The 27,214-nt window shown below is 35.8% G+C and overlaps 1 protein-coding gene across 2 annotated transcripts; it reads right to left on the bottom strand.

The window, feature by feature from the left end:
* Nucleotides 1-642: 642 nt before the first annotated feature.
* Nucleotides 643-19,747, bottom strand: LOC109424597 (uncharacterized). 2 transcript variants are annotated; one of them, XM_062844563.1, is made up of 3 exons: nt 19,729-19,747; nt 19,096-19,168; nt 643-7,376 (listed from the first exon to the last, which is right to left on the bottom strand). In XM_062844563.1, the coding sequence occupies exon 3, from the start codon at nt 7,367-7,369 to the stop codon at nt 2,567-2,569; it is 4,803 nt and encodes a 1,600-aa protein (XP_062700547.1). In that variant the 5' UTR covers nt 7,370-7,376; nt 19,096-19,168; nt 19,729-19,747; the 3' UTR covers nt 643-2,566. The 2 variants fall into 2 exon arrangements, with proteins under 2 accessions (XP_062700547.1, XP_062700548.1); XM_062844564.1 differs by lacking the exon at nt 19,096-19,168.
* Nucleotides 19,748-27,214: the final 7,467 nt, after the last annotated feature.

The raw sequence follows: 27,214 nt of genomic DNA, 5'->3' as shown, positions 1-27,214 counted from the left end.
TTAGTGCGCCAAAATCAGCGCACTAAAGTTAAATCTCAGATTAAAATCGAGGATAATACCGTTTGGTGCTTAAGAAAATCGAGGATAATACGTGATTGGCGTCTAGTACGCTGTGGAGCTTACCACCATTAGTGACATTCGGTTTGATGAGCACCAAACAGCAAAGGTTTCAAGCTTGTGCTGTAGAAACGCTGCATCGGGACGTTGCTCAATCGTGAAATACAGCTTCAGGCAAGGATGTTTTCGATCACCTGGCAATCATTTGACTCATTTGTTCATAACTCAGTTCAGAAGTATAATATTGAAATATGGTGTTCGAGAAACATGTAGAATAGTGTTTTTCCTACAATTATGACCAAGGACGCCATATTCTAGCTCTTATATGTACACAGTGAGAGCGCTAGTACTACCTACTCATACTAAACGATCGAAAAATCCGATCGTTTAGTATGAGTAGGTGGTACTAACACTTTTACGTCGGAAATATATGAGTTAGAATATGGCGTCCTTGGTGATAATTGTAGGAAAAACATTAATCTACAAGTTTGCCGAGTACCACAATTCAATATTAAGCTTCTGAACTGAGTTATGGACAAATGAGTCAAATGATTGCCAGGTGATCGAAAACATCCTTGGCTTCAGGTCGTCAGCATATGAAAGTTTCATGCATTTAAGGATAATGTTGACGTCGTTCATATACAACAGAAAAAGAAACGGACCAAGATGACTGCCTTGGGGAACGCCGGACCATACTGTGAACGGCAAAGAGATGTGGTCATCAATGTTTACAGACATACTGCGTCCAGTTAGATAGGATCGAAGCCACATGAGGAAGTTGTTGTTCATACCCATTTTATCGAATTTGGCCAGAGCGATTTGGTGATTCATTTTATCGAAGGCGGCAGAAAGGTCAGTATAGATGGCGTCTACTTGATGACCACTTTGAAACTGGCGTATCAGGTACGACGTGAAACACGTCAGATTTGAGGTCGTTGAACGTTTTGGAACAAATCCGTGTTGATCCTCAGAAATGTAATGTGCGTAACTTTGAACTAGTTTGTGCAGAACGATCAACTCCAGTAACTTCGACGTAGAGCACAGTGAAGCAATACCTCTGTAGTTTGAAACAGTTCTTTTGCAGCCTTTCTTGAAAACGGGAAAAACGTGCGACTCCTTCCAGCAATTCGGAAAAACGCCGGTTGTCATGGAAAGGTTGAAATCAGTTGTAAGAGGCGCGGCAATGGAATTCAAACAACGTTTAATGACAATCAATCTTTGCCGGCAGCAATTACGACATCGTTGGTGATAGCGAACTGCACTCCAGATGCAGGAAAGCTGGGAACATTCCGTGTGGCTTCGGTGACATCCTGTGGGTCAAGTTGCTCATTGACGAAGACGCTGCTTAATTGTGAACGGAACAAGTCGACTATATCGGCTTCATAGAATCCATCAATCATCGTAGTCGGCAATCCAGATTCTTTACGTTGGTCGTTGACATGCCGCCAAAAACTCCTCTTGGGATTAGTTTTTAGGCGGCTTTGAAATTGGCTTAAATGGGCGCTGTAGAGACTGTCGTTGAGGTGCTTGTATGCAGTATTCGCTTCCAAATAACTCGCTCTCGTGGTGCCCGTACGGCACTTACTGTGACGCCTTAGAGCTGCCTGCTTTACTCTTTTGAGATTTTTGAGGGCGGCATTTGACCAAGCCGGCTTAGTCGGTTCCCGCTTCGAAATGACTGGAACAAACTGGTCGATTGCATAGAGCAATACTCCGGAGAGAGTCGAAGCAGCACGGTTCGCGTCGGATCCACTAAGAATCTCGTCCCAGTTCACGCGCTCCAGGAAATCATTCATTTCACCGAAATTAGCCCGACTGAAATCATAGGAGATACTTTCTGACGTATCGTGAAAGGTACGAGACGGACTCGCTTCCAGACTCATTAACAGAGGCGGGTGATGCCCACAAATTTTTACAAACGGAGCAGGAGCATGCATAACCGAGAAGTTTACTCCTAGTTCCTCGCTCACAATGAACTGCAAGTCCGGTAAGTGCAACAAGTTTGCAGTTATCGCATCGCTATCTGTCAAATCGGTACGCCAGGTTAGCTCGAATGAACACTCGAATGAATTTTGCGTTCATTGAACGTCAATTGATGGGTTGTTGACGCCCGTTTGACGTTGTAGTAATCGAATTCTGTTCGCTAAATGAAACGTAAACATGTTGCAGTTATCGAACGTCTACTGCATTAGCCTATTTAAAATTCTGGCGTGTATAATTGTACGAAATGCAACATTGTAACAAAAAAAAATTCTAGGGGGTTAGGGCCTTAAGGAAAGACATTTCACACCGTCTTCAGCCAAAGGTCAGCACAGACTGTGCAGCATTACTCACCCTAGGCAACGGCAAACATACAAAACATCCTGTGGCCCAGTGGAGAATTTTGTGAGTTCTCGTCTCAAGCGGGAATCCAACCGAGCTTGTGGAATAGCGGTCATTTACCTGGAACTTCTTTAAGCAGAGTTGGATCATGTTTAATCAGTGATTCTTGCAGAATAATATCGACTAGCTACGCCACTGCATCCATAAAGGTAATGTTAGCCTTTTCCCTAACTAACATTACCACAACCTCTTTATGACCATTCTGGTATGCAAAATGAAGTGGTGTTGAATTCTTGTGAGTCAAGGCATCAATGTTTGCTTTTTCCCTTATCAATATTTCCACTATCTCTTTATGACCATTTTGACATGCCAAATGAAGCGGTGTGAACTTCTTTTCAGTTAATGCGCCAATGTTGGCTTTCTCCTTAATCAATATTTCCACAACCCCTTTATGACCATTGTGGCATGCCCAGTGAAACGGGGTGAACATCTTTTCAGCTAATGCGTCAATGTTAGCTTTTTCCCTTATTAATATTTCAACTACCTCCTTATGACCATTGTGGCATGCCCAGTGTAGCGGGGTGAAGTTTTTTTCAGCCAATGCGTCAATGTTAGCTTTTTCCCTTAGTAATATTTCCACAACTTCTTCATGACCATTCTGACATGCAAAATGAAGTGGTGTGGAATTCTTGTGAGTCAAGGCATCAATGTTTGCTTTTTCCCTTATCAATATTTCCACTATCTCTTTATGACCATTTTGACATGCCAAATGAAGCAGTGTGAACTTCTGTTCAGTTAATGCGCCAATGTTGGCTTTTTCCTTAATCAATATTTCCACTACCTCTCTATGATTATTGTGGCATGCCCAGTGCAGCGGGGTGAAGTTGTTTTCAGTCAATGCGTCAATATTGGCTTTTTCCCCAATCAATAATTCCACAACCTCTTTATGACCATTGTGGCATGCCCAGTGCAGCGGGGTGAAGTTTTTTTCAGCCAATGCGTCAATGTTAGCTTTTTCCCTTATTAATAGTTCCACTACCTCTTTATGACCATACTGGCATGCACAATGTAGCGGTGTTGAATTCTTGTGAGTCAATGCGTCAATGTCGGCTTTTTCCTTAACTAATATTTCCACAACCTCTTTATGACCTCCCAGGCTTGCAAAATGAAGAGGTGTGAAATTATTTTCATCCAATGCGCCAATGTTGGCTTTTTCCCTAATTAATATTTTTGCAAACTCTTTATGCCCATTCTGGCATGCAAAATGTAGCGGTGTCCAATTATTTGTGTCAACAGCGTTTACGTCAGCTCCTTTACCAAGCAGTAGTTCCACAAGAAGAAAGTTTCCCTCAGATGCACTGCGATGTAGAGCTGTACACCCTGTACTATCCGGTGCATTAACATTGGCACCGTCGTTTATCAATTTTTCAACATTTTTATTTATTACTTCCCGAGCTACAATGTCAGGATCAACTAAATACATGGATAGTGCAGGCCATTTTTCATATTCTTTTTTTAGCATTTTTATCAAAGATTCATGGCCATCAAGAGCAATTTTCCACAATGCATCGGCAATTTTCCAGTCAAAATAAAAATTTTCAGCCAATTTATCAATTAAAATGATAACAATTTCTGTGTGTCCTCCTGCCGCAGCTAAATCCAGAGGAGTTTTGCCTTCGTCTGTCGTTACATCGTGCCTTGCACCTTTTTGTATCAACATTCTCGTCATATCAGCATCACCATTATTACAAGCTATGTGAAGTGCAGTCCATTTGTTTTTGTTTGGGGAGTTCACGTCTGTACGTTTATCGATCAAAAAATTTGTAGTTGCCATTTGTTTGTGATAAACTGTATAATGCAGAGCTGACCATCCCGCTGTGCTTAGAATATTTATGTCAGCTCCTTTTTCTAGCAGTAGTTGTACTAAATATATATGTCCGTATATTATAGCCGAATGTAGAGGGGCTAGACCACCATAATACTTATCGGGATGTACTTTGCAGTCATCGATCAAATAGGAACATATTTTGTCACTGCCGTTTTTAATGGCAATGTGAAACATTTTGGCCTCATTTGGCCTGAACAGAATTTTTTTTCTGTGTTTTGAAAGCACATATTTCAACAACTCTACAGCATTACTTTCACAAGCCCAGAAAACGACATCTTTTGAATCAAAGGACGCCTCTTGAGAGATTTCGGACTCGAACAATTTGATGTTTTTTTCGATTGTTTTTATGAAAAACTTTCTTATTCCCGTGAAACCAGACAAAACATTATTGACAATGTTTTTCAGATTGATAAAATCATCCCACAGGAAGGTAGCAACAAAATATTCAGCATAAGAATGATGAGAAAACGAAATTTTACCGTCAACAAAATTCAGTAAAATGGATTTTTCACTCTGGTTCAGATGGATTTTTTGAATATTTTCCCGCTTTTTTATGTGTTTTGGGTTTTTGAGGATAAACTTGAGATCACCAACATCAAGAAACTCTATTGCTAGCAGCTGATGATCAAGATAAAACCCATCAAATATGTGTTTGTTCGGATCGACTTTCCCGATGCCATGGCATGCATCCTCAATCTTTACTAGTAAACATTTTTCTATAAAACTTTCATAAATGTGTTCAACTTCAGAAAACTCTTCTTCTAAATAGTCAATTCCATCGTCTTTATCGATCATATTTGTTTCTTTGAATTGCTCGAAGCGCTGCTTGTATATTTTCGACATCATTTTAACCATCAATGGAACTCTACACAAACTATAAAATTTATCAACCAAGAATTTGGAATATGAGTAAAATTTGAAATTTATATCACTCTCTATTTTTTCTTCCCACGACTGTGCAAGGTATTCTATAATATTTTCGCTACTGAACGGCTCCAATGAAAAGTATCCGACTTTTATATTGTGCTTTTTGAAGAAGCTTTGCAATGATTTTTTCTCGTGATTCCTTACACTGAAAACAATTTGAATTTGTTTTGATGTTAACAATAATTCCATCAGCCTATTTATTTTTTCAATATTTTTTTTATGTATTTCGTCATACCCATCAAACAGCATTGTTATATGATCATCGGACCTATTTTCCAAAGCTCTCTGGATCAGCCTAATATACTTATCAGATAATACAGATTTCAGAATATTCAATGATGCTCCATTGCCTAAGACTCCCTTGGAATCTTGTAGTCTGTTTAAGTAAAATAGGTAAACAGTTCCTGACTTCAATTTTTGAAGTTCAAAGGCAAGGTATTGAAGAAGTTTAGTTTTACCTATCCCGGGGTCCGCCGTTAAAACTAAACACTGATAATGTGAAAACTTTACCGTTATATTTGCTGCAAATTCACTATCTGTCATTTCCTCGCAAGTTTTGTTAGGTAGAGATATTCTATCGTCCTTTCCATTTTCTGTAGTATTGTCATTGTGGGAAAACAATTCATCTAAATGAAGACTTAGCACAGATGATGTGTATCCATCAAATTGAGAAGCTTGTAAATCTTGTGGTTCATCGATATCCTCGTTTTCAAATATAAGCACTCTGTTAATATATAACTGATTCGTATCACTCAATTCTGGATATGATTTTGCAATTTCCAACCGTAAATTGTTGCAATACTGTGATACATATTGTTGATTTAAATATGGTTTGGATTTTCCTTGCTCGCGTTTCAGTGTTGCTTCAAAATGATCATCGAAATCCTTCACAGCATTTTTATAGTGGCATTCGGTTAGCTTACCTAAAACGTCAGGCCGCAGCCACGTTCTCATCCACGAGTGCAGCTCCTCGACGATGAAGGGCTGTAATTCTTCCGGTTGATCCACAGATAAAATGAGTAGCTCAAAAAATTGTCTCACATCAGATGCCTCCGCGTAGAACAATACTGAATGGTGTTTGCTTCGAGAATCCTTTCCATCGAACAGTTTCTGCTTCAATGTAATCACTTTATTCATGTCACTCAATTCAGCTTTTAGCATTATAAACAATTCAGCTTTAGGAACTACATCACTTTTGAATGTATCTTTGAATGCTAGCTGGCCATGTGCAGTCGTTGTCAGGATCAAAGCTAACAGATTTTCGTACTTTATTAAATAATCGGATACCATCCCTCCATGAAAAAGGTTTTCGATGGCATCAGCTAGATGATTGAATTCCACTGATTGCAAATTTGTGAAACCACATTCTTTTTCATTGACGTTGAGTTCTTGTGGTTTAACAATAGGCTTAAAGTTCTGTAGCTCAGATTGAAGCCTTTTGTATAATTCAGAAATGAAAATCAGTGATTCGTTAAAAGTATCTGTGAATCTAATTTGACAGTTTCCCGACTCCTTCAAAATATCTTTCAAATATGCTTTGTATTTTAGAAGCTGATCTGTAATGATTCCTCTAGTAAAAAGTTGCTTGATAGCGTCCTTCAGGGAAAATAAATCTTTGTTAGTGTATTCCACTATTGATTGTATTGTGGATTCAGTCGGTATGAGTGATTTCTGGGTTGCTCCTTCAGATGTAAAGCGAAGATATTCATCTACTTTTCGATCCTGAACCGCAAAGCAATCTTCTGCGGTTTTCAACTTTTCATCTAGTTTTTTGTTGGTGAACAGCACCAAGTTGATTTTACCTTTGAACCTATTTCGAATTATCATGTAAGAAGTGAAATATTTGTACAAACTGAAATCTCCTTTCTCTCGATGCGTTTTTGGTAGCAAGCCATTGAGATCTATCTTCGATTCTTTGCCGTCGGCATGTTTCGATTGCAGAAAAGTCCATTGCTTGGCTGTTTTATCGTACAGAACCACGTCATCAAACTTATCCGCGGATGTCAGTTCATAAGCTAAGCGGAAGTTCTTCCCTTCTCGTGTCAGCCTTAGCAAAAGTGCTAGGGCCAGTTGCTTCTGGTAAACTTCGCCGTGAGTTCCAGACTTGATACTGCTTTCGTACGCCACAAGGCTTGTAGTCTCCGGATCTATAATATCCCTCGATGAGAATGCCATTTCTATTCTGAAATTAAAAAAAAGAAGTTGTTGAAAATATTGTTTTGAGTGTGATTAGCATTTATAACGAATAGGCTCTTATTTCGTCATATAAATTGGGTATTGAAATTAAAGAAGAGAAAAAATCCCTGTCCATTATTCTAAACCGGTGGCGCATAATTCCGTCTTATTTTAGAAAGCTCAATGGTACGGTAAAAAAAAATTAAAAATACTGTTAGGTTTCCGCTGAATTGTTTGTGCTGATTGTGGACGGTACTCTCCCCAGAAAGTTTTGGCCGCAAAGACGTGCGGTCCAAGCAGTCAGATTTGCTCTACTAAACAGTTTCCATGTTTTTTTTTTTAAGATTTATAGGCGTTAATTACATTAAAAAACATCTCTATTACTAGAACGTACAGTAGGCCTGTCCACTTTCATACCCTAATATACGTAGTAAATTGAATATTTTATAACGGCGTTATATTCTCTAATGTTTTGTGGTTATTTGTTTCTTTGACATCAATGCTGTAGGACATACTGGAAAAACTTGTAATCAGAAGGCACGAAATGTTGCTAATTGATAAATTGAGAGATGAAATTTGTGCAAAAAAATCACGTTCTGGTGGGATTCGAACCCACGACTCCGTATTCGCTAGACCGGCGCTTTAGCCAACTAAGCCACAGAACAAGTAATGATGCGTCGGTCTAGCGAATACGGAGTCGTGGGTTCTAACATTATTTACACTATTTAACAGTAGTTTACGTAACAGGGTGCAGAATGAAGATTTTTACAGCACGAGTCGTACATTTATCCAACGAGGCTTGCCGAGTTGGATAATTACGACGAGTGCGGTAAAAATCGAGTTCTGCACCGAGTTGCGTACAACATTTTTTGCAATTTCATAAATTACCCCTTGAGGTTAATATTTAACAAAACTTTATATCAAACTGCACATCGATGTTCGTAGTTAGGTTTAATAAAGTCCGATCACAGCAGGTTATGCTGTGCAATTGTCACAACTTTTCAAACCTGCGTCCAGAAAGCATCAAGAAGTGATTTCGTTCAACGTGTACAGCTGCAGGCTGGAAACGGTGTCCATGTCCTATATATTGATTCGTTGCCTATGCGCACTCAACGCGACAATAAAAATTCTGAGCTTGTGACTCACCTCATCACTATCAATCACTAACTCCTATCGAATTATCGTCATCGTTTTAACGCATCGGAAACGATTAGCGTAAATTGGCAGGAAAGTCTTAGATTAACCCTCTAATACCCACATTTTTTTTTTTTATTTTGATCTAAATATCATTTTTTGTCATCTAAAATCGATTGAAGCATGTTTTGGAAGATGATTCTTTTTAGTCCGCAATTTTGTGAATTTTGGTTTCGATTTACGTAATTTTTATTTTTGAACATCCCTACAGTTCTATATTTGTCCTGGAAGTCTATTTGGGATACCGATTTTTTAAGACGGAAATATTTTGAGATGTTATATTGTTAAAATATTTTTATTCTAAACTAGCCTCAAAGGGACTTCAAACTCATTTTTATATATATAGAAATATTTTTTTTCATGAAAAATTGTTTTTTCTATGTAACTTTAAAGAAAATAATTTTAAAGTTTAACCAACCATCCCAAAGTCTTCCAATTAGACGTGTGCGCCGCCGTCGCCGACGATTTTTTCATGCCGCCGCACAGTGGGATCATTCTGAAAAAAGACGATCAAAACCTCTAAGATCCGTTAGATGACATTTTAGCATATAGGTGTCTTTGGAAGATGTGTTCAGAAATATCGTCTCTATTTTTATGCATATTCACTGTATGGTAAAACAGTATGGTAAACCCGAGCAAAAATATATTTTTTCAAAATAATTTTTAGAGGGTAGATGTCTTCAGCAAAGATGTAGAACAAGTAATTTCAAGTATCTTTGCTTAAGACACCATATGGCTTGGACTTCATTTTTTGGGAGAAAATATGAAAGTTTAAAAAACAACCTCAAAATCAGTTTTTTGAACTTTTCCATGATTATATCGTAAAATTTCAACGTGATATGTTCTACAAGTTTGTGTATACTACTGGAATACACTATCTTGCTGAAGACACCAACTCTGTAAAATTGAAAATTGCTCCAGTAAACCAATATTTTTGATTTTTTTTCACTATTTTCACTATTGAATATTTTTTGAATAGGCACTTTTTGGCAGCCGTGCTATCAAAATTTCAATGCTTTATCATGTTCAGAATAGACCAAAAGCGACTTAACAATCGGGTCTGATAAGGCACTTTGATTTCTGATGCTATTTTAATAGTCATTTTTCAAAGAAAATATTCACAAATTTCATACAAATCAATTAATACAAACTGAAAACTCACGAAAACTTTTCGACATTAATATTTGTTAATCCAAATAGTATTCTTGTTGAAATAGTCTACATTTCTAACACTGTGGTTGACTTTACATTGACGACAAAAAATATCGCTTTTTAAATTTTTAGATGAGTTTTTAATACCAATTAAAAACTGTGTTTTTTATCTAATTTTTTATTGTAATTCCCAATGCATTTGTTTATGTTAAAATACATACATTAATCAATCAACTAAAACAATGATAACAGTTTTTTTCATTTGCTATGTTAACATTATAACTTCGGTTATAAAACTAAAAAGGCGAAAATATAATGAATGCCTCTACAAGTTTTGTGTTGAAAATAAAAAAAAAATAAAATAAAACGAGTGAAACATTGCACATTGGGCAAAATCAAGTCCAAAGGTGGAAAAAATTAATAACTGCCTTAATACAAGACACTATGTGTTCATCAATGGCTTATTCGAAAGCAAATTTTCTCAAGAATTGGTTGGTGGATGATTCATGTACGGGCAACTTCTCTGAAGCGAGTTATAGAGCCCGTTTTACCCCAGTTCCCCCTAAAATTTGTGAATTTCTGTTATTTTACTGCACTTGTTATGATTTTAATGATTATTTCGCTGGGATACCATCGCCCCACTCCCATTGAGTAACGTTACATACAAAATCTTATTAAAATATTGGAATTTTAGGGTGTTGTGGGGTCAATTAGGCAATGGTATATTTTCAAGGTAGAAATTTATTTTTTATTTTTATTTATGATTTTTTACGTGACAATAACTAAATGAATGATCGAATACACATAGTTTATTCCTAAAGAAACCATTTTTGGCGAGTTTGATCTCAAATTATTGATTCTATTTAAGTATTCCCGCATACAAATATGAGTAGTTCCCATCCTTGTACCACCGATTCCAAACATTTCCAAACGATGAGCCATTGCTTATATACTCCAAAAATATCCTAAATGTTGTTTGCGCATAGCCCCATAGACGGAAGGTGACGGCAGCATATACTTTTAGAGCTTAGTTTACCCAAACTCCCCTATAAACTTAATTTTTTTTTGTTTTTAAATTAAAATAATTTTAACTTGAAACTTCTATGCATGATATGAGTTAATATTGATGAAGAGCTAACCAGTAATATCACTGCATCCTATGAAATTTGGAAATTTAGGGTACAATGGGATTAAATGAGAAAAAAAAACATTCAAAAAGCTTGAATGACCATATAAGTTGACAAATAGCTTGTTTGGCAGATAATTTCTATACGAATGTTTCTTGTACTTACGACATTACTTCAGCGGGGTATAAAGCCTGTTTTACCCCAATTCCCCTAAAAGTATAATCAAATTGTTCCATTGCTGTTAATATAATATATCATTCATATTATAACATTCTGATTCTAATGAGTATACATGAACGATGTTATAAATATGACGTTAGGGGGATAATGGGGCAAAATATGCTGCTGCTTATTTCTCGGAATTTTGGTATTGAAGATGAAGAAATTTATAATCTGGAGTGTCCACCTGACGCGGGTGGCTGATTGTTTACTTTCCGCGCGGAGTGAGCAATAGCGCTTAAGTTTGTATGTGTTGTCGCGTCTTTAATAGTAAATATTAAACGATCTCCTAACGTGGGTGGTCGATTGTTTGCTTTCCGCGTGATGCGAACAATAACACTTTGTAGCTTCATTTGTAGTAAATATTGAGCAACCACCTGACGAGGGTGGTTGGTTGTTTGCTTTCCGCGTGAAGCGAACAACATCACTGCAGTTTGCACAGCATACTACAACTTCAAAAGGTCATATTACTTATCAAAGTGAATCCTGACCCAACGATACCTGTCCTACTAACAATCACTCCTTCATGCAGCCTTTGGTGGAGACGTGCGGTAAACGCCAACTTTCACATAACAAAGGTTGCTATTAACATTCCTTCACTCTTCCAACCTGACTGCAAGGACGTGGCCGGCGCCGTTATTGTACTGTTAAAGAGAGCCTCTGAAGCGTGCACAATGAGAATGTTGACCACTCCCAGTCAATTATTCAGTTGATTCATTGTGCAACTGTCATTGGTTCTAGTCAATCACGGAGTAGCAACCATAGATATGTGCAGTCAGTCTAAGCTAAGCTAAGCTAAGCTGAAGATGAAGAAATTTATAATCAATACGTGAAATAATATTTAAAATCCATGTCGCACACTTCCATTATTCACCATTCCAAGCATTTCATGATGAAGAGCTGAATTTGAGAATATCCAAACTACTGCTTGCCGATAGACTTTATGGGGGTTGTAGTAACACATTGTAGTAAAAAGTCTCCAAAATGCATTCGTTATATTTTTGTTAACGAAATAGCAACTTAAACATCAAATAGGTATTTATTTTGTTTTGCTATACACTAATAATATGACAGTCTTGCTCCACTTAGCCAAGTACACTACCCGTCATAAGTATATACTCAAAAAATGTATTGCAACACTATTGTATTGCATTTACTCACCTTGATATCTCCAATACCTTACAAAGATGCTGTCTTTATCAATGCTATTCAGAAGCCCAAAAGCAACAACTTTTCTAAAAGCGGCATTTTTGTAGGTGTTCTGGTTTTAGAGATATCGAGGTGAGTTAGAGTGATTCAATATTATTGCAATACTTTTTGTGAGTCTCTACTTATGACGAATAGTGTATGTCTTTTAGTAATAGATACTAGATTTCCTAAGCACATCTCTTTGCCCATCTGATCATAATCGAAGTCACCTTCATCTGGCGTTGCGTTCATTGAAGCAGAATCTTCCCGTTTGTGGCGGTAGTACAATTTCATCGTTTCAATAAAGACATACTGACGAATTTTGCTCTGGGATGATTTCCTTGTCAGATGTTCTTGAACAAACTTATGTCGTATGTGCAGTCTTTCGCCTGCTTGTTCGCTAACGAAGATCAGTGGTGGATATGGTCAATGCAAAAGAAAAGTTTGGTAATTAATTAAGTTCAATTGCACGAAAAACAAAACTCTTCAGGTTAGATATAAATTTCTCAAGATGTTGGTATTGACTTGATTTTTTGTATTCGGCTAGATACTTTGCTGTACGTACTGTGCAAAATCGGACACCCTGTCCAAAAAGTCTTGCACCCTACATTACATACACTCAATTATTTCTTTGCACGGGTTGTTTTTCGACATAACTCAATAATTTTTAATCAATCCACATTAAAATTGACGGTCAGTACCAGACGCGCCAACTTGGTCAAATTATTGGGGGGGGCAAAGCCTGTTTTTTTCTGACTTTTTGTATGGGAAAATTGAAAAATCATCAAATATTGGGGGAGCAAACCTATGCTTGCCCCCCCCCCTAAGTTGGCGCCTATGGTCAGTACTATCCGTATACGAAAAATAAAGTCAATATGTTGATACACACATCAATTCTGAGGAAATGCTGTCGTTCATTTGACATTATGACAAGGGAATTTCAATAATGCCAAACCCCGGACCGACAAAAATTGAACCCAACACTCTCAGCATGGTTTTGCTGAATACTCGCGCGTTTAGCGCTTCGACTTTATGTGTTCTACCTGTGCATCAATCAGTCATTAATGAACTCGTATGGATATTATCTTTCAAACAAGTTATTTGTCAACTTATATGGTCATTCAAGCTTTTTGATTGTTTTTTTTTTCTCATTTAATCCCATTGTACCCTGAATTTCCAAATTTCATAGGATGCAGTGATATTACGGGTTAGCATCATCAATATTAACTCATATCATGCATAGAAGTTTCAAGTTAAAGTTGTTTTAATTTAAAAACAATAATAAATAAGTTTATAGGGGAGTTTGGGTAAACTAAGCTCTAAAAGTATATGCTGCCGTCACCTCCCGTCTATGAGGTTATGCGCAAACATTTAGGATATTTTTGGAGTATATAAGCAATGGCTCATCGTTTGGAATCGGTGGTATAAGGATGGGAACTACTCATATTTGTATGCCGGAAAACTTAAATACAGTATTGTTCCGATTTTATCACGGCCCTTTTCAAAAATTCTTTCAAATATTCCACAAAATCTACACGTATTTTGAATATTTTTAACGTTGCAGAGCGAGCTTTCAACATTCATATTGAAGAAGAGGGGAAACACTTGCTCTCAAATGTTACAGTAGATTAATGAAAAATGAAAGACTGACGCGCGGAGGGCGTGATAAAATCGGAACATTACTGTATAACCAATAATTTGAGATCAAACTCGCCAAAGATGGTTTCTTTAGGAATAAACCACGTGTATTAGATCATTCATTTAATTATTGTCACGTAAAAAATCATAAATAAAAATAAAAAATTAATTTCTACCTTGAAAATATACCGTTGCCTAATTGACCCCACAACACCCTAAAATTCCAATATTTTAATAAGATTTTGTATGTAACGTTACTCAACGGGAGTGGGGCGATGGTATCCCAGCGAAATAATCATTAAAATCATAACAAGTGCAGTAAAATAACAGAAATTCACAAATTTTAGGGGGAACTGGGGTAAAACGGGCTCTATAACTCGCTTCAGATAAGTTGCCCGTACATGAATCATCCACCAACCAATTCTTGAGAAAATTTGCTTTCGAATAAGCCATTGATGAACACATAGTGTCTTGTATTACGAAAGTTATTAATTTTTTCCACCTTTGGGCTTGATTTTGCCCAATGTGCATTGTCACATCACATTGAAATAGCCAGTATCTGTTAGAGATATTCTAGGTCTTAAATCTAACGTCATGATGAAAATTCTTCACAGATATTTTATTGAAATTGGTTACGCTGTTTGATACTCTTTAAAATTTATTTTTTCCAGTTTTCAAGAACTGCGTCCGTTAGGTCGATTCCTGTCCATGATCTTCAAGATACCTTGGTTCATCCCTTGACAAATCCGCATCAAGATCACGGCTCGATTATGGATACTTTTCCGGAGAAGCCTTTAGTTTTAAGTTTATATTATAACGATTTTTTGAAAAGATAAAAAGGTTTTGTGCCTTTTTGAGAAAGATTTCGCAGATGAGGAAATCACTCAAAGAGGCTTTTCCCTCTTTCAAAATTTGTAGTTCAAAATAAATGACACTAACAGTTGAAATAGTCTACATTTATTTAACTTGTTTTTTTATTCAGAATTACTACTTGGATGAGCGAAAAATAATATCGAAAGGTTGTATGGTTGTATGGTTTTTTTATTCAGAATTACTACTTGGATGAGCGAAAAATAATATCGAAAGGTTGTATGAGACTTGTGAATATTTTCTTTGAAAATTACTATTAAAATAGCTTCAGATATCAAAGTGCCTTATCAGACCCGATTGTAAAGTCAATTTGGTCTATTCTGGACATAATGAACCATAGAAATTTTGACAGCACGGCTGCCGAAAAGTGCTTAGTCAAAAAATATGTAATAGTGAGTTTTTAACTCATCTAAAATATTAAAAAGCGATATTTTTTGTCGGGTATTCAATTTAAAGTCAACCACAGTGTTAGAAATGTAGACTATTTCAACAAGAATACTATTTTTATAACCAAATATTAATGTCGAAAAGTTTTCGTGAGTTTCGATTGTTAAGTCACTTTTGGTCTATTCTGGACATGATAAAGCATTGAAATTTTGATAGCACGGCTGCCAAAAAGTGCCTATTCAAAAAATATTCAATAGTGAAAATAGTGAAAAAATTTCAAAAATATTGGTTTACTGGAGCAATTTTCAATTTTACAGAGTTGGTGTCTTCGGCAAGATAGTGTATTCTAGTAGTACCTACAAACTTGTAGAACATATCACGTTGAAATTTTACGATATAATCATGGAAAAGTTCAAAAAACTGATTTTGAGGTTGTTTTTTAAACTTTCATATTTTCTCCCAAAAAATGAAGTCCAAACTATATGGTGTCTTCAGCAATGATACTTGAAATTACTTTTTTTTTTTTTTAAAAAGACATGGACACGTTCAATGCTTCCAGTGAGCTTTTCGCTCTTTGAAGGAAGCACGACACTAGACAACGGACTACAACTTTGCTGAAGGCATCTACCCTCTAAAAAAATATTTTGCAAAAATATTTTTTTGCTCGGGTTTACCCTACAGTTTTACCATACAGTGAATATGCATAAAAATAGAGAAGATTTTTCTGAACATATCTTCCAAAGACACCTATATGCTAAAATGTCATCTAACAGCTCTTAGAGGTTTTGATCGTCTTTTTTCAGAATGATCCCACTGTGCGCCGCCGCCACTCAAATTGACCCGGCGCGCCGCTGTTCATATTTTTCCACGCCCTCGAACAAAATTTTCAACGCCGATGAGAAAACGACAAAGATTTTTTTCTCGCCAACCTGTTTAAATCTAATACCAATAACAGTGGTAATTTTCAAACAGTTTCAATTGTTTTCCTACATATAGGCGTATTTTTCTGAAGTTCTTCTTGCGAATGTCTTGTATTTTTTGTGATTTCATGTAATGATTTCTTACAGTAAGACTGTTAAGATCCTTACTTATTCTTTTTGAGTACCGTAAAATGGGGTATCTTTGATAGTTTTTCGGCAAATTTTGTGATTATTTTTCCATGTAACAATATTTTCCCTAGTTAAATATTTTTAAAACAAGTACTGGGGAATCAGTTATCAATTGCAATCGAAAGATCCGGCAATTTTGAATATTTTGGGTGACTTTTAATTTTTCATATGAACGAGATTCACATTTTCATTTTGGGGTAACTTTGGCAGTGTCCTGAAAAACACATCAAATCTTAAAAAATAATCACAGATTGAAATCTCAGTAGTAAGAACATGATGAAAGAAGCTTTGAGGTATATACACAGAGAACAGACAAACATGCTCGAACAAAATTGCTTGAAAATCTTGTGTAAAAAAAAACATGCTCAGTAGCGACATCAACGGTGGCTTTCCCACTCAAAAACTTGTTTCGACACCATGATGGCGCTTTCTGAAGAAATATTTCACTAGCGCACCTTTAAATTTTCCTACTCAGATTCTGAGCTGCATTTGTTTAAATAACAAGATATTTATGATTATTTAATTAATCCAGCAACATAATTTGAGCAACCCATTGATAATTAGTTTCATTATTTTCAACAAGAAACAAGTTGAACAATAATTCAATTATTGTTTTCCAAGTAGAACCGACACATTCTCTTGGTGGAACTATACTAGGGTGCACACTTGGTGACACTAGCGCCAAAAGGTAAAACAACGGTAAATTTGTACCGCGATTCGAAATTTGACAGCGCCGTGCAATGGCCACATTCCCAGTTATTTCAAAACAACCGTTGCAATGCTTTACACAACTGCACTACATGAGCTTGGACGTCTGTTCTCTGTGATATGATGTAGATGTATCCAGCAGGTATGTAGTAATCGAGCTATATATTTACAGAAGTATTTTATGAAATAACATAAACCAATGTTTAAAAATTTCCTGATGAGATTTAATTCTATTGAAACTATTTCAGAAACAAGTTGAGGGAGCTCCTGGATTTTGAATAGAAATTTTATGAGAAATTATTGGAAATATTCAAGGAAAAAATCTTGGATTCGTTTTTTGAGAAAATCCTTGAAGGCATTTCCAATGGACTTCAATGAGGAATTTCTGAATTAAATCATGAAGAAGTTTCTGAAGGAATCCTTGGACAAAAATCTCCGGAAATCTGTGCAGAAATTGCAGACAAAGGTACAAGAAGAATTCTTGAATAAATCTCCTAAGGGACCGTCCCTATATGACGTAGCATTTAAGGGGGGAGGAGGGAGTCTGGGATTGTGTGACGAGTCATGTATTAGGTATGAGAAAATATGCTCCTAGAAGAATTTCTTGAGATATTCCTGGAGAAACGTTAAGAAATAAATGCTAATGTGATTTCTAAAGGTGCTCCTGACGGAATCTCTGGAGGGATTTTTAAGGGTCACCGGAAAAAAAACCGAAAGAATCCCTTAAGGAAAGTTTCAAAAAGTTTCTAGAGAAGTTCACGATCCCATTTGTGAAGAAATATCTGATGATCTTCTGGGAAGCCCCCTGGAGAAATTCCTGAAGAAACGCCTGACGGAATCCCTGGAGTAATTCTCAAAAAGAACGCTAACAGAACTCCAACAAAAAATTCGAATTTAACAATGACAACACAGGTCTAAAATGAGTTTTTGAAAAGACGTGCGACGCTGTGAATTTCTATCTAGAGGAATCCTTTATAAATTTCCTGGTAATCGTCCTCAACGATTCTTTCTAAAATTTATAGCATAATTTTTATGAGGAAAGTTTTCATTGAAACCTCTGATTTACATACGTTTAAACCTTTCACACAAAATATTGTAATTTTGGCAGAAACATTTTTTTCTGTATTGACTTTTTTAATTACTAGAAATGGCACTTCACGAAAAAAAAATTTAGTCACGCCGATTACGCCGCCGCCGCCGCCGAATAGAACATACGCCATAAATTACTATACACGCCGGCGCCGGTGAAAACTGCTTCGGCGCACACGTCTACTTCCAATATAATATGTAAAATGATCGTGGAAAAAAAAATATGATAACTGTTGCGATTCATTACAAAAGAAACAATGACACCTGAAAGGTGACTAAAACCACAGAGAACAGACGAACATGCTGGAACAAAATTGCTTGAAAATCTTGTGTAAAGAAAAAACAAGCTCAGTAGCGACATCGATGGTGACTTTCCCACTCAAAAACTTGTTTGGACACCATGATGGCGCTTTCTGAAGAAATATTTCACTAGCGCACCTTTAAATTTTCCTACTCAGATTCTGAGCTACATTTGCTTAAATAACAAGATGTTTATGATTATTTCACTAATCCAGCAACAAAATTGAAGCAACCCATTGATAATTAGTTTCATTATTTTCAATAATAAACAAGTTGAACAAGAATTCAGTTATTGTTTTCCAAGTACAAACAACACATTCTCTTGGTGGAACTATACCATCGTGCACACTTGGTGACACTAGCGCCAAAAGCTAAAACAACGGCAAATTTGTACCCCGATTCAAAATGTGACAGCGCCGCGTAATGGCCACATTCCCAGTTATTTCAAAACAACCGTTGCAATGCTTTACACAACTACACTACAAGAGCTTGGACGTCTGTTCTCTGTGATATCAGCCAAAAATATTAAAGTTTTAATTGCTCAGGAAAGGAACACAGAAAATGCTCAAACCATACCCCGTCTTATGGGCGGGGTTGGGTATTGGAGAGTTAAAATAAAAATGGGTTTCAATATTGTCCGAGAAGAAAATTAAGAGCTCCCAACCTGTTTTAATTACCGGAAGACCACAAAAGACTGACACAGAATGTGCTAAATATATCTATGACATCAATGAGCAATACTCACGTTCAGTGTGCTATTCCTACTTGATAGTGGTGGTGAACTCACTGCTCCAGGCTGTTTCAACTCCACAAAGAATCTAAGAATAAAAAAGCATAAGGTGAATCAATGTATTCCGTCTTATTCCCAATATTATATGGTTCAACACAATCATTAAACAAATGGGAAAAAGAATATGAGTGAATGTTGCTGGCTGGCTGCTTTTAAGTTGACTAATAATAAATGTGAACAAAAATGACCACCATGATGCCTACTAAATATCGTTGCGGTAAAAAAAATCCATTTCTAGACACTTGAGTAAAGATGCGATTCGCCATACGAAATCATTCCTGCCATAATTGATCATGGACAAGCGCCAACCCTGTAGTCCATTAATTCCTTTACATGAAAATGATGTTGATTTCCCTCGCGAACGGATAAACCGATCAGCATAACTTTTACACTGTTCAGTTCGTCTTCAGAGCAGCTGTCTTTGAACGAAGGAAAAGTTACGAAAATCAACTAAATATGTAAAAACATTGAGAATTGTCATTTCATAAGTTTACCACAATTTGAAATAATAATACGACGTTTATAGCTAGGATAGCTAGGACCCAAATTTTATTATCGCTTACATTATGTAATATTGGATTATCTTACCGCTAGAAGTCCAGTTTCCAGTGTGGAAGGGAATTTTGGTTGTTTAACCTCACCCCCCACCACCCTATTACCGGCGTTTAATATACTAGGCGGCCCTCCGCCTCTCCCGTTTGGGTTATGCATACAATTTCTCGCTTAGATGAGTCATTTTACGAGCCATTTCGGATCAGCTGATCGCTCATACCATGAATGAAAATTTGGTAAGTGCCCGGGTTCTAACAAGTGGTTGTAAATGATTAATCAACCGTGTTTTCGTTTCGTCATGGATTAATAATGTATGGCAACATTCACACTAATGCCATCGGGCCGTGTCCGGGGTGAAACCGAGGTGCAACCGGTCAGCCAAAAAAATGTCGTTGCCATGATCGTAGCAACGGTAGGATGGAAATCTAGTGATCATGATCAAATATATATCTCGAATGTGTCGCGGTTGAAAGGCATCGCGCGATCATAGCATCAACAATAACATTTTGTTGTCAAGCATTATAACAAACTACGCACACTGTTGCGGATGGCCCAAAAACGTGATCGAAATTGTTTTGACCATGAAAACATGATTTTTGATCTTTGGTGTCTTAGGCAAAGTTTTTCTATAAAATAAGCCCTAATTTATGGAAACATCAGTTTTGTGATCGATCCCCCTAAAAGTGAGAAACGATTTCTATCTTTTTTATTCGTAAACTAAAAAAATATGTTCGTTCAGAGAAGTTGTAGACAATTTTACTAGAAATAACTTTGCCGAACGTACAAAATTTCTATCTTTTGATTTGTATGAATATTTGAGGCTTTTTTATGAAGCACCCCTAAAAATCAGTTTTTTGCTTATAACTTTTTCTATGCATTTTTCACAATTTCCAAATGTTCTAGCAATTGTTTTGCCTTATTAAAACGCGTAACTTTCTCAAAGAAAGTATATATCTATCTCTCATATTTATCATGTTATTGGAAATTTTTTTTAAAAATGCTTATGTTTGACATACCCATTTGTTAGCTTTCGCACGTTTTCGCAGACCAGGATTTACACATTTGAAAATATGGAACGAGTTTTATCTATTGCAAATATAGCCACTTTTAGCCTGATTTCGCCTGTACATTAAAATTCACATACTAGAAATGAATATCATTATAAAATGTGCCATTCTAAAATGATCAACATATCAAAAAATGTAGGGGAGACTGAGGAGACTTGATCCCTGGGGAGACTTGTTCCCCCCATATTTACTCGGAATCAAAAACATTTTTCTTCTAGCATATTTTTTCCAAAACTACTCCTGGACAAACGACTATGTTTTGGCTACAAGTGATTTCGATTGTACATTGCATTATTTTTTTACGGCTGATGGTTTGTTTTCAGTCCTTCAGAAATCTTTTAGGCGATTCCGAAAAATCTCAATAACTTTGTGAAAATTAAACCAAATCGTGTCAAAATTTCACAGCACATAGTTTAAATAAAATACATTCAAACTTATTTATCCAAATAAGGCTGTTGTCAACATATTTTGATTAATTCAGCTTAGTATACAATACAGTGACATGGGGAGACTTGATCCCTCGAGGATTACACACACATTATACATGTGAAAAATAAAGTTCTATTCGGAAGCCTCTATTTACTTGGAATTCTAGTCTTTTCAACGATAAGGCTGATACAAATTTAATTTTGACTTTTTGTCTCCCCCCCCCCCCTTCAAAAATTTTTGGCTAGAATTAGCATTTTGAGGGGGCACATAAAAAATATTTATCAAAATATCGGGCTTTGGTAAAAATTCTTTAACAAATCCGATGAGTTTTTAATATTTTACAAATTAAATGCTTTATTATTTTTATCCCCCCCCCCTCGACCAGCCAAAGAGTGGTGGGACAAAAAGTGAAATAAATATTTGTAACGGCCTAAAATGTGTCAAATAATTATAACTTTAGTACAAACCAAGAAAAGGGGGATCAAGTCTCCCCATTTTGAAAATACGGCATATCCTTAAAAATTCAAGGAAATCTTACAATTTCAAACACTCCATATTCATCGAAAATACAAGAAAACTCGAAAAGAAAATGAATAGGAAGACTCTGGAATTATTTTCCCTTTAAATAAACCATGTGCTCAAAGGGGGATCAAGTGTCACCCATTTTTGAAAAATACATCATAAGATATGCCTCCATAAAAACACAGTTTTGAAAACTTCAACAATAATTTAAAGGCCTTCTGTTGTGTATTAACTTGCAATATTTGTTTACCTGCCATTTCGTACGGAAATCGGATCTAGTTTTGTGTTTTTTCTTTAAGTTTCAGGTAAATTTAGAAAAAGGGATCAAGTCTCCCCAGCCTCCCCTACTCAGTGCTTTTCTTACTTGATTTTCCCACATGAATACGCAAAACCGTTTTTACAGAACCACTTGGAACTGCATCAGATGACTTTCCCATAAAATTTAAGTTTTTTTTTTCAGATAAACAGTGGTTCTCAAAGTAATAAGTAAGTAGTAAGTCTCTTCCACAAAATAAACGATATTGTTAAATGCTCTTGATAATGCTCATAAAATTTGTCGTGTTCATGTACACTTTGCAAAAATGTTAATTTTCAGAAATTTGAAATAACAGCATGATTCGATTAAAATTGGTTTTCAATTTGTTTACTTTAAAAATATAACTGATATTATAAACACATATCATTGATTAACGTCATCACTAATTACATTGCTTCCAGTTTGTTGCCTACCCTATTGCAAACACGCAGCTCTACCGTCCAGCAATACCCCTCGTTGAACGTCTGAGATGCCAACGACTGACAATGCAATCGACAGACCGGGCTGTCATCCACAAGCGACGGGTAATGAGGAACAATAGATTAGATAACGAAGGCAAATGTGGTGTTGTTTAGCATACACAGTTCCCGAAATTTAAACTACAAACGTTCAAATTATTACGTAGAATTGTCTTAGTGAGTGAAGAAATTTAGCACCCCAGTGAATGATTTCTAATTTTCTTATTTGAGCTCTTCAAGAATTAGGCACAGTGAATTGGAAATCGAGTTCGTTAGATAAACTTAGCTAGGTATAGATCTTAGAATCGGATCGAGCTTTATAATTGCGGGAGAGATCTCTCTTCCAAAGTGTTGCAAATCGCAACACAGTTACTATCTCGTCGTATGTTTAGAGCAAACTGTTTTTCGCATCCTACGTTTATGATGTTCTAGTTTTTTCGGAAATAGTCCAATATGCCTTATTGTGGGATCAGATGTTTCAAGCAGTCGATGTAAGAGATCTGTGTTAGTTTGGATTCTTGAAAACTTACGTGTATGATCCTCTCTGATGTCTTTGTTTCGTGACTCTTATGCTTCCTCGGACAGAAAAAAAAACATATATTCAGTAACTGGAAGCAATACATTTAATGATGACAGCAATCAATGATATGTGTTAATATCAACAGATAATTTTTAATTTTTTAAAGTAAACAAATAAAAAATCAATTTTAATCGAAACATCAGTTGCTGTTTTGAACCTTCTGGAAATTAACATTTTGGCAAAATATACATGAACACGACAAATTTTATGAGCATCATCAAGAGCATTTAACAATATCGTTTATTTGGTGGAAGAGACTTACTACTTACTTATTACTTTGAGAACCACTGTTTATCTGAAAAAAAAAACTTAAATTTTATGGGAAAGTCATCTGATGCAGTTCCAAGTGATTCTGTATAAACGGTTTTGCGTGTTCATGTGGGAAAATCAAGTAAGAAAAGCACTGAGTACATTTTTTGATATGTTGATCATTTTAGAATGGCACATTTTATAATGATATTCATTTCTAGTATGTGAATTTTAATATACAGGCGAAATCAGGCTAAAAGTGGCTATATTTGCAATAGATAAAACTCGTTCCATATTTTCAAATGTGTAAATCCTGGTCTGCGAAAACGTGCGAAAGTTAACAAATGGGTATGTCAAACATAAGCATTTTTAAAAAAAAAATTTCCAATAACATGATAAATATGAGAGATAGATATATACTTTCTTTGAGAAAGTTACGCGTTTTAATAAGGCAAAACAATTGCTAGAACATTTGGAAATTGTGAAAAATGCATAGAAAAAGTTATAAGCGAAAAACTGATTTTTAGGGGTGCTTCATAAAAAACGCCTCAAATGTTCATGCAAATCAAAAGATAGAAATTTTGTATGTTCGGAAAAGTTATTTCTAGTAAAATTGTCTACAACTTCTCTGAACGAACATATTTTTTTAGTTTATAAATAAAAAAGATAGAAATCGTTTCTCACTTTTAGGGGGACTGATCACAAAACTGATGTTTCCATATATTAGGGCTCATTTTATAGAAAAACTTTGCCTAAGACACCAAAGATCAAAAATCATGTTTTCATGGTCAAAACAATTTCGATCACGTTTTTGGGCCATCCGCAACAGTGTGCTACGGTCCGACAAGAATGATTCGCTCGGCATGTGCGGGCGCGATGCGATCGCTACTATGAAGTTGAAATGATAAATTCGCGATTTCATTCACTTTTTGAGCATTCTTACTTATTTAACTTCAAGATACAGTGTATCAAACAATTGTCCGTACAGCAATTTTTTGGTCAAAATAATGTTTCATTCAAACGTTCATAACTTTTTTATACGTTAATAAATAAGGCTGAAATTTTGACCAATCATGAATCATATATCAAAGCTCCATTGGTAAAATTTTAGGCGAGATCGAATAAGTTTTCTGAAAGTTATAGAACTTTTAGAAAAACTTATAAGATTTTTGAACACATTTTTAAAACATTATATCTCAGTATGTACTCGATGAAACTTTTTTCATTTTTTGTGTGTTACAGCTAATACCTAAGACTTTCATATGCAGCAACTTTTGAGGTTTTATATTCACTACAAAAAATATGAAAAATGTGCTTATGTAGTTGACGATATTTAAAAATTTACCTTATTTTGCACATATAATCTGCCAAACGTTTTCCACCAATAAAAGTGCATTAACTGAACAAAAAATACATAGGACCTACTCTTCATATGTAGTTTAGTAGGTCCTGTATAAAAATATTACATTAAGAAAGTTTAAAAACGTTGAAAACACTTGGCACTTTTATTGATCAAAATATGATGAATTTCCAAATGACACTCTGAATATATACAGATTTTTCATATTTTTTGTAGTGAATATAAAACCTCAATCAAAGCTGCATATGACAGCCTTAGGTATAAGCTGTATCACAAAAAAATGAAAAAAAGTTTCATTGAGTACATATTGAGATATAATGTTTTAAAAATGTGTTCAAAAATTTAATAAGTTTTACTAAAAGTTCTATAACTTTCAGAAAACTTATTCGATCGCGCTCAAAATTTTACCAATGGAGCTTGATTATATGGTTTGTGATTGATCAAAATTTTAGCGTATTTGATTGACGTATAAAAAAGTTATGATCATTTTAATGAAAAAATATTTTGACCAAAAAATTGCTGTACGGACAATTGTTTGATACACTGTATGCTTATGAATGTATTATTTCTAAAAATGAATGCGGTTTACGGGTACATATCTAAGTGGCCTAAATTGTGATGAATAAAATTTATCACGACTTGTTACATGATCCGATAACGGGTCATCACGCGATAAAGCGTGCATCAGATGCTTTCATTGTCTCTGTGATACGAGTATGATGTGAGGCGTCGGCATCATGCTACTGCAAGAGCAAGGCTATCTTGGATTATTCGTATCCTGTATCATTTATCGCTTGAAGTGATTTTCTTCCATCCTTGAGCATATAATTATTTGTCGTAGAAATGTTGATAGTTGTGAGCTCAGTCGAGAATCTACAGTCGAAAATCTGCACGCTGATATATAGGGTAAGTGTGCCCATCGTTGTGGTATTAAGGTAAATTCATTTTAAAAACAATGATCGTACCATCTAATTAAAGGTTGCAAAACGTTAGTTGGTAGTTTTCTATCCAAATTTGCTTGGAAAAATAGAAAAACCACAGAGAACAGACATCCAAGTCCAGTTCGGAAACTGTGTAAGGAATTTAACGGCCATTTGAAATCGGCAACACAAGTGGCAATAGCGTGGCGCTGCAATCGGTTAATTTCCCATACTAATTTAATTCACCACTTGAAATGTTTCAATTCACCACTGACTGTGGCAATATGGTGTTTGGTGGCGTTAGTGTTTTCATCGTGTATTGGTTTGCAACCTCACTCAAGTAAAGATTCAAATCCTTACACAACTTTCTGAATGAAATTTGTTCTAGCCTGAATGTCTGTTCTCTGTGCTGAAGGCTTAACTGTTTAATAAATTCTAGATCTATTCAATATCATTAGGAAAAGAACATCCAATGCCTCTTCAATATTAATGGAACTTCATTCAATGCATTGTTGATAATGTTTTGATAAAAAAAAGTTCGTCCTAGATCCAGATTTGATAGCAGGATCTTTGAAGTCACGATCTTTTATCTTACCACTACACCACGTCACATGAATCAATGTGAAATAGTTTCTACCACCTGTCAAACATATTTACTACTTTGCCACTCTCAAATCAATAAATAGCCTTTCACTTCGGATCATACTGCTTTGTACTTTTTTTTTCGTTTTATAGGGCTGTATGCAGTTCAGAAGGAATTTCTCGGCCTATCTTGATGCATGGGAAATTCCTTGCCTGAATCACCAAAGAAACCGTTTTTCTTCGATCGCAGTACGCAGTTGCGAAGAAATGACAATTCAAATGGCAGTCACCGTAGAAAACTTCTGCCAGGAATCGCTCAAGAACTCGAAAATGCGCTTATACATGATTCCTCTCCCCTTAATCTTCCTACCATTTTCCTACTCCTACCGGTCATGACTCACATAATCGGTATTCTTCTCTTAATCCACTCAGATGCTTTTAAGATGCTCTTAAAAAGGTTATTAAGAGGTTTTGATGTATAAATCAGTTTTATTGCAAGTTTCATAAAATTGGTCATGAAGATCTCTTATAGAGCCGAACAAAACTTGGGTTACTTGGGTAGACACATAGTGAATTTAAAATCATGGGAAATATTGAACTAACGCTGAAATAATGCAGTTTATCATTTGTACCGTCTACTTTTCAGAGATTCATCCATGGTTAGCTCCAGATATTCTCTCAAGTATTTCTGCTAAAATTCCAGAGGTGGGATTCCCTCAGGAATTTCTCCAACGATTCCTCCAGAGATTTTATCCGGGCATTCCTCACGGCATTCTTCATGGAATGCTTCTTGATATTTCTCAAAGAAATCCTGTTTGGATTCCTTTGGGATTTTTTGCCAAGATAACTCCAGGAATTTCTGTGAAGATTTCTGCAAAAAATCTACTTGGATACCTTGGTGATGACTCCAGGAATACTCCTAAGAATCCTTCGTTCCGTAGGTATTCCACAGACTTTTGCAAGTAAGTTCGGGCACGTTAGCGGGGACAGACAGTTCTTCACAGATGGTTCAAAAACCGATGATTCGACTGGATTCGGT

The sequence above is a fragment of the Aedes albopictus genome, chromosome 1 (assembly GCF_035046485.1).
Source record: "Aedes albopictus strain Foshan chromosome 1, AalbF5, whole genome shotgun sequence".
In the NCBI taxonomy this organism is placed as follows: Eukaryota; Metazoa; Arthropoda; class Insecta; order Diptera; family Culicidae; genus Aedes; species Aedes albopictus.
Note: the sequence above shows the minus strand (reverse complement) of the source record. Positions and strands in the feature narration are given on the sequence as shown.

Bases quoted from the DNA above. Each gene is read 5' to 3' on its own strand.
- LOC109424597 (XM_062844563.1), bottom strand. From the start codon at position 7,369: ATGGCATTCTCATCGAGGGATATTATAGATCCGGAGACTACAAGCCTT.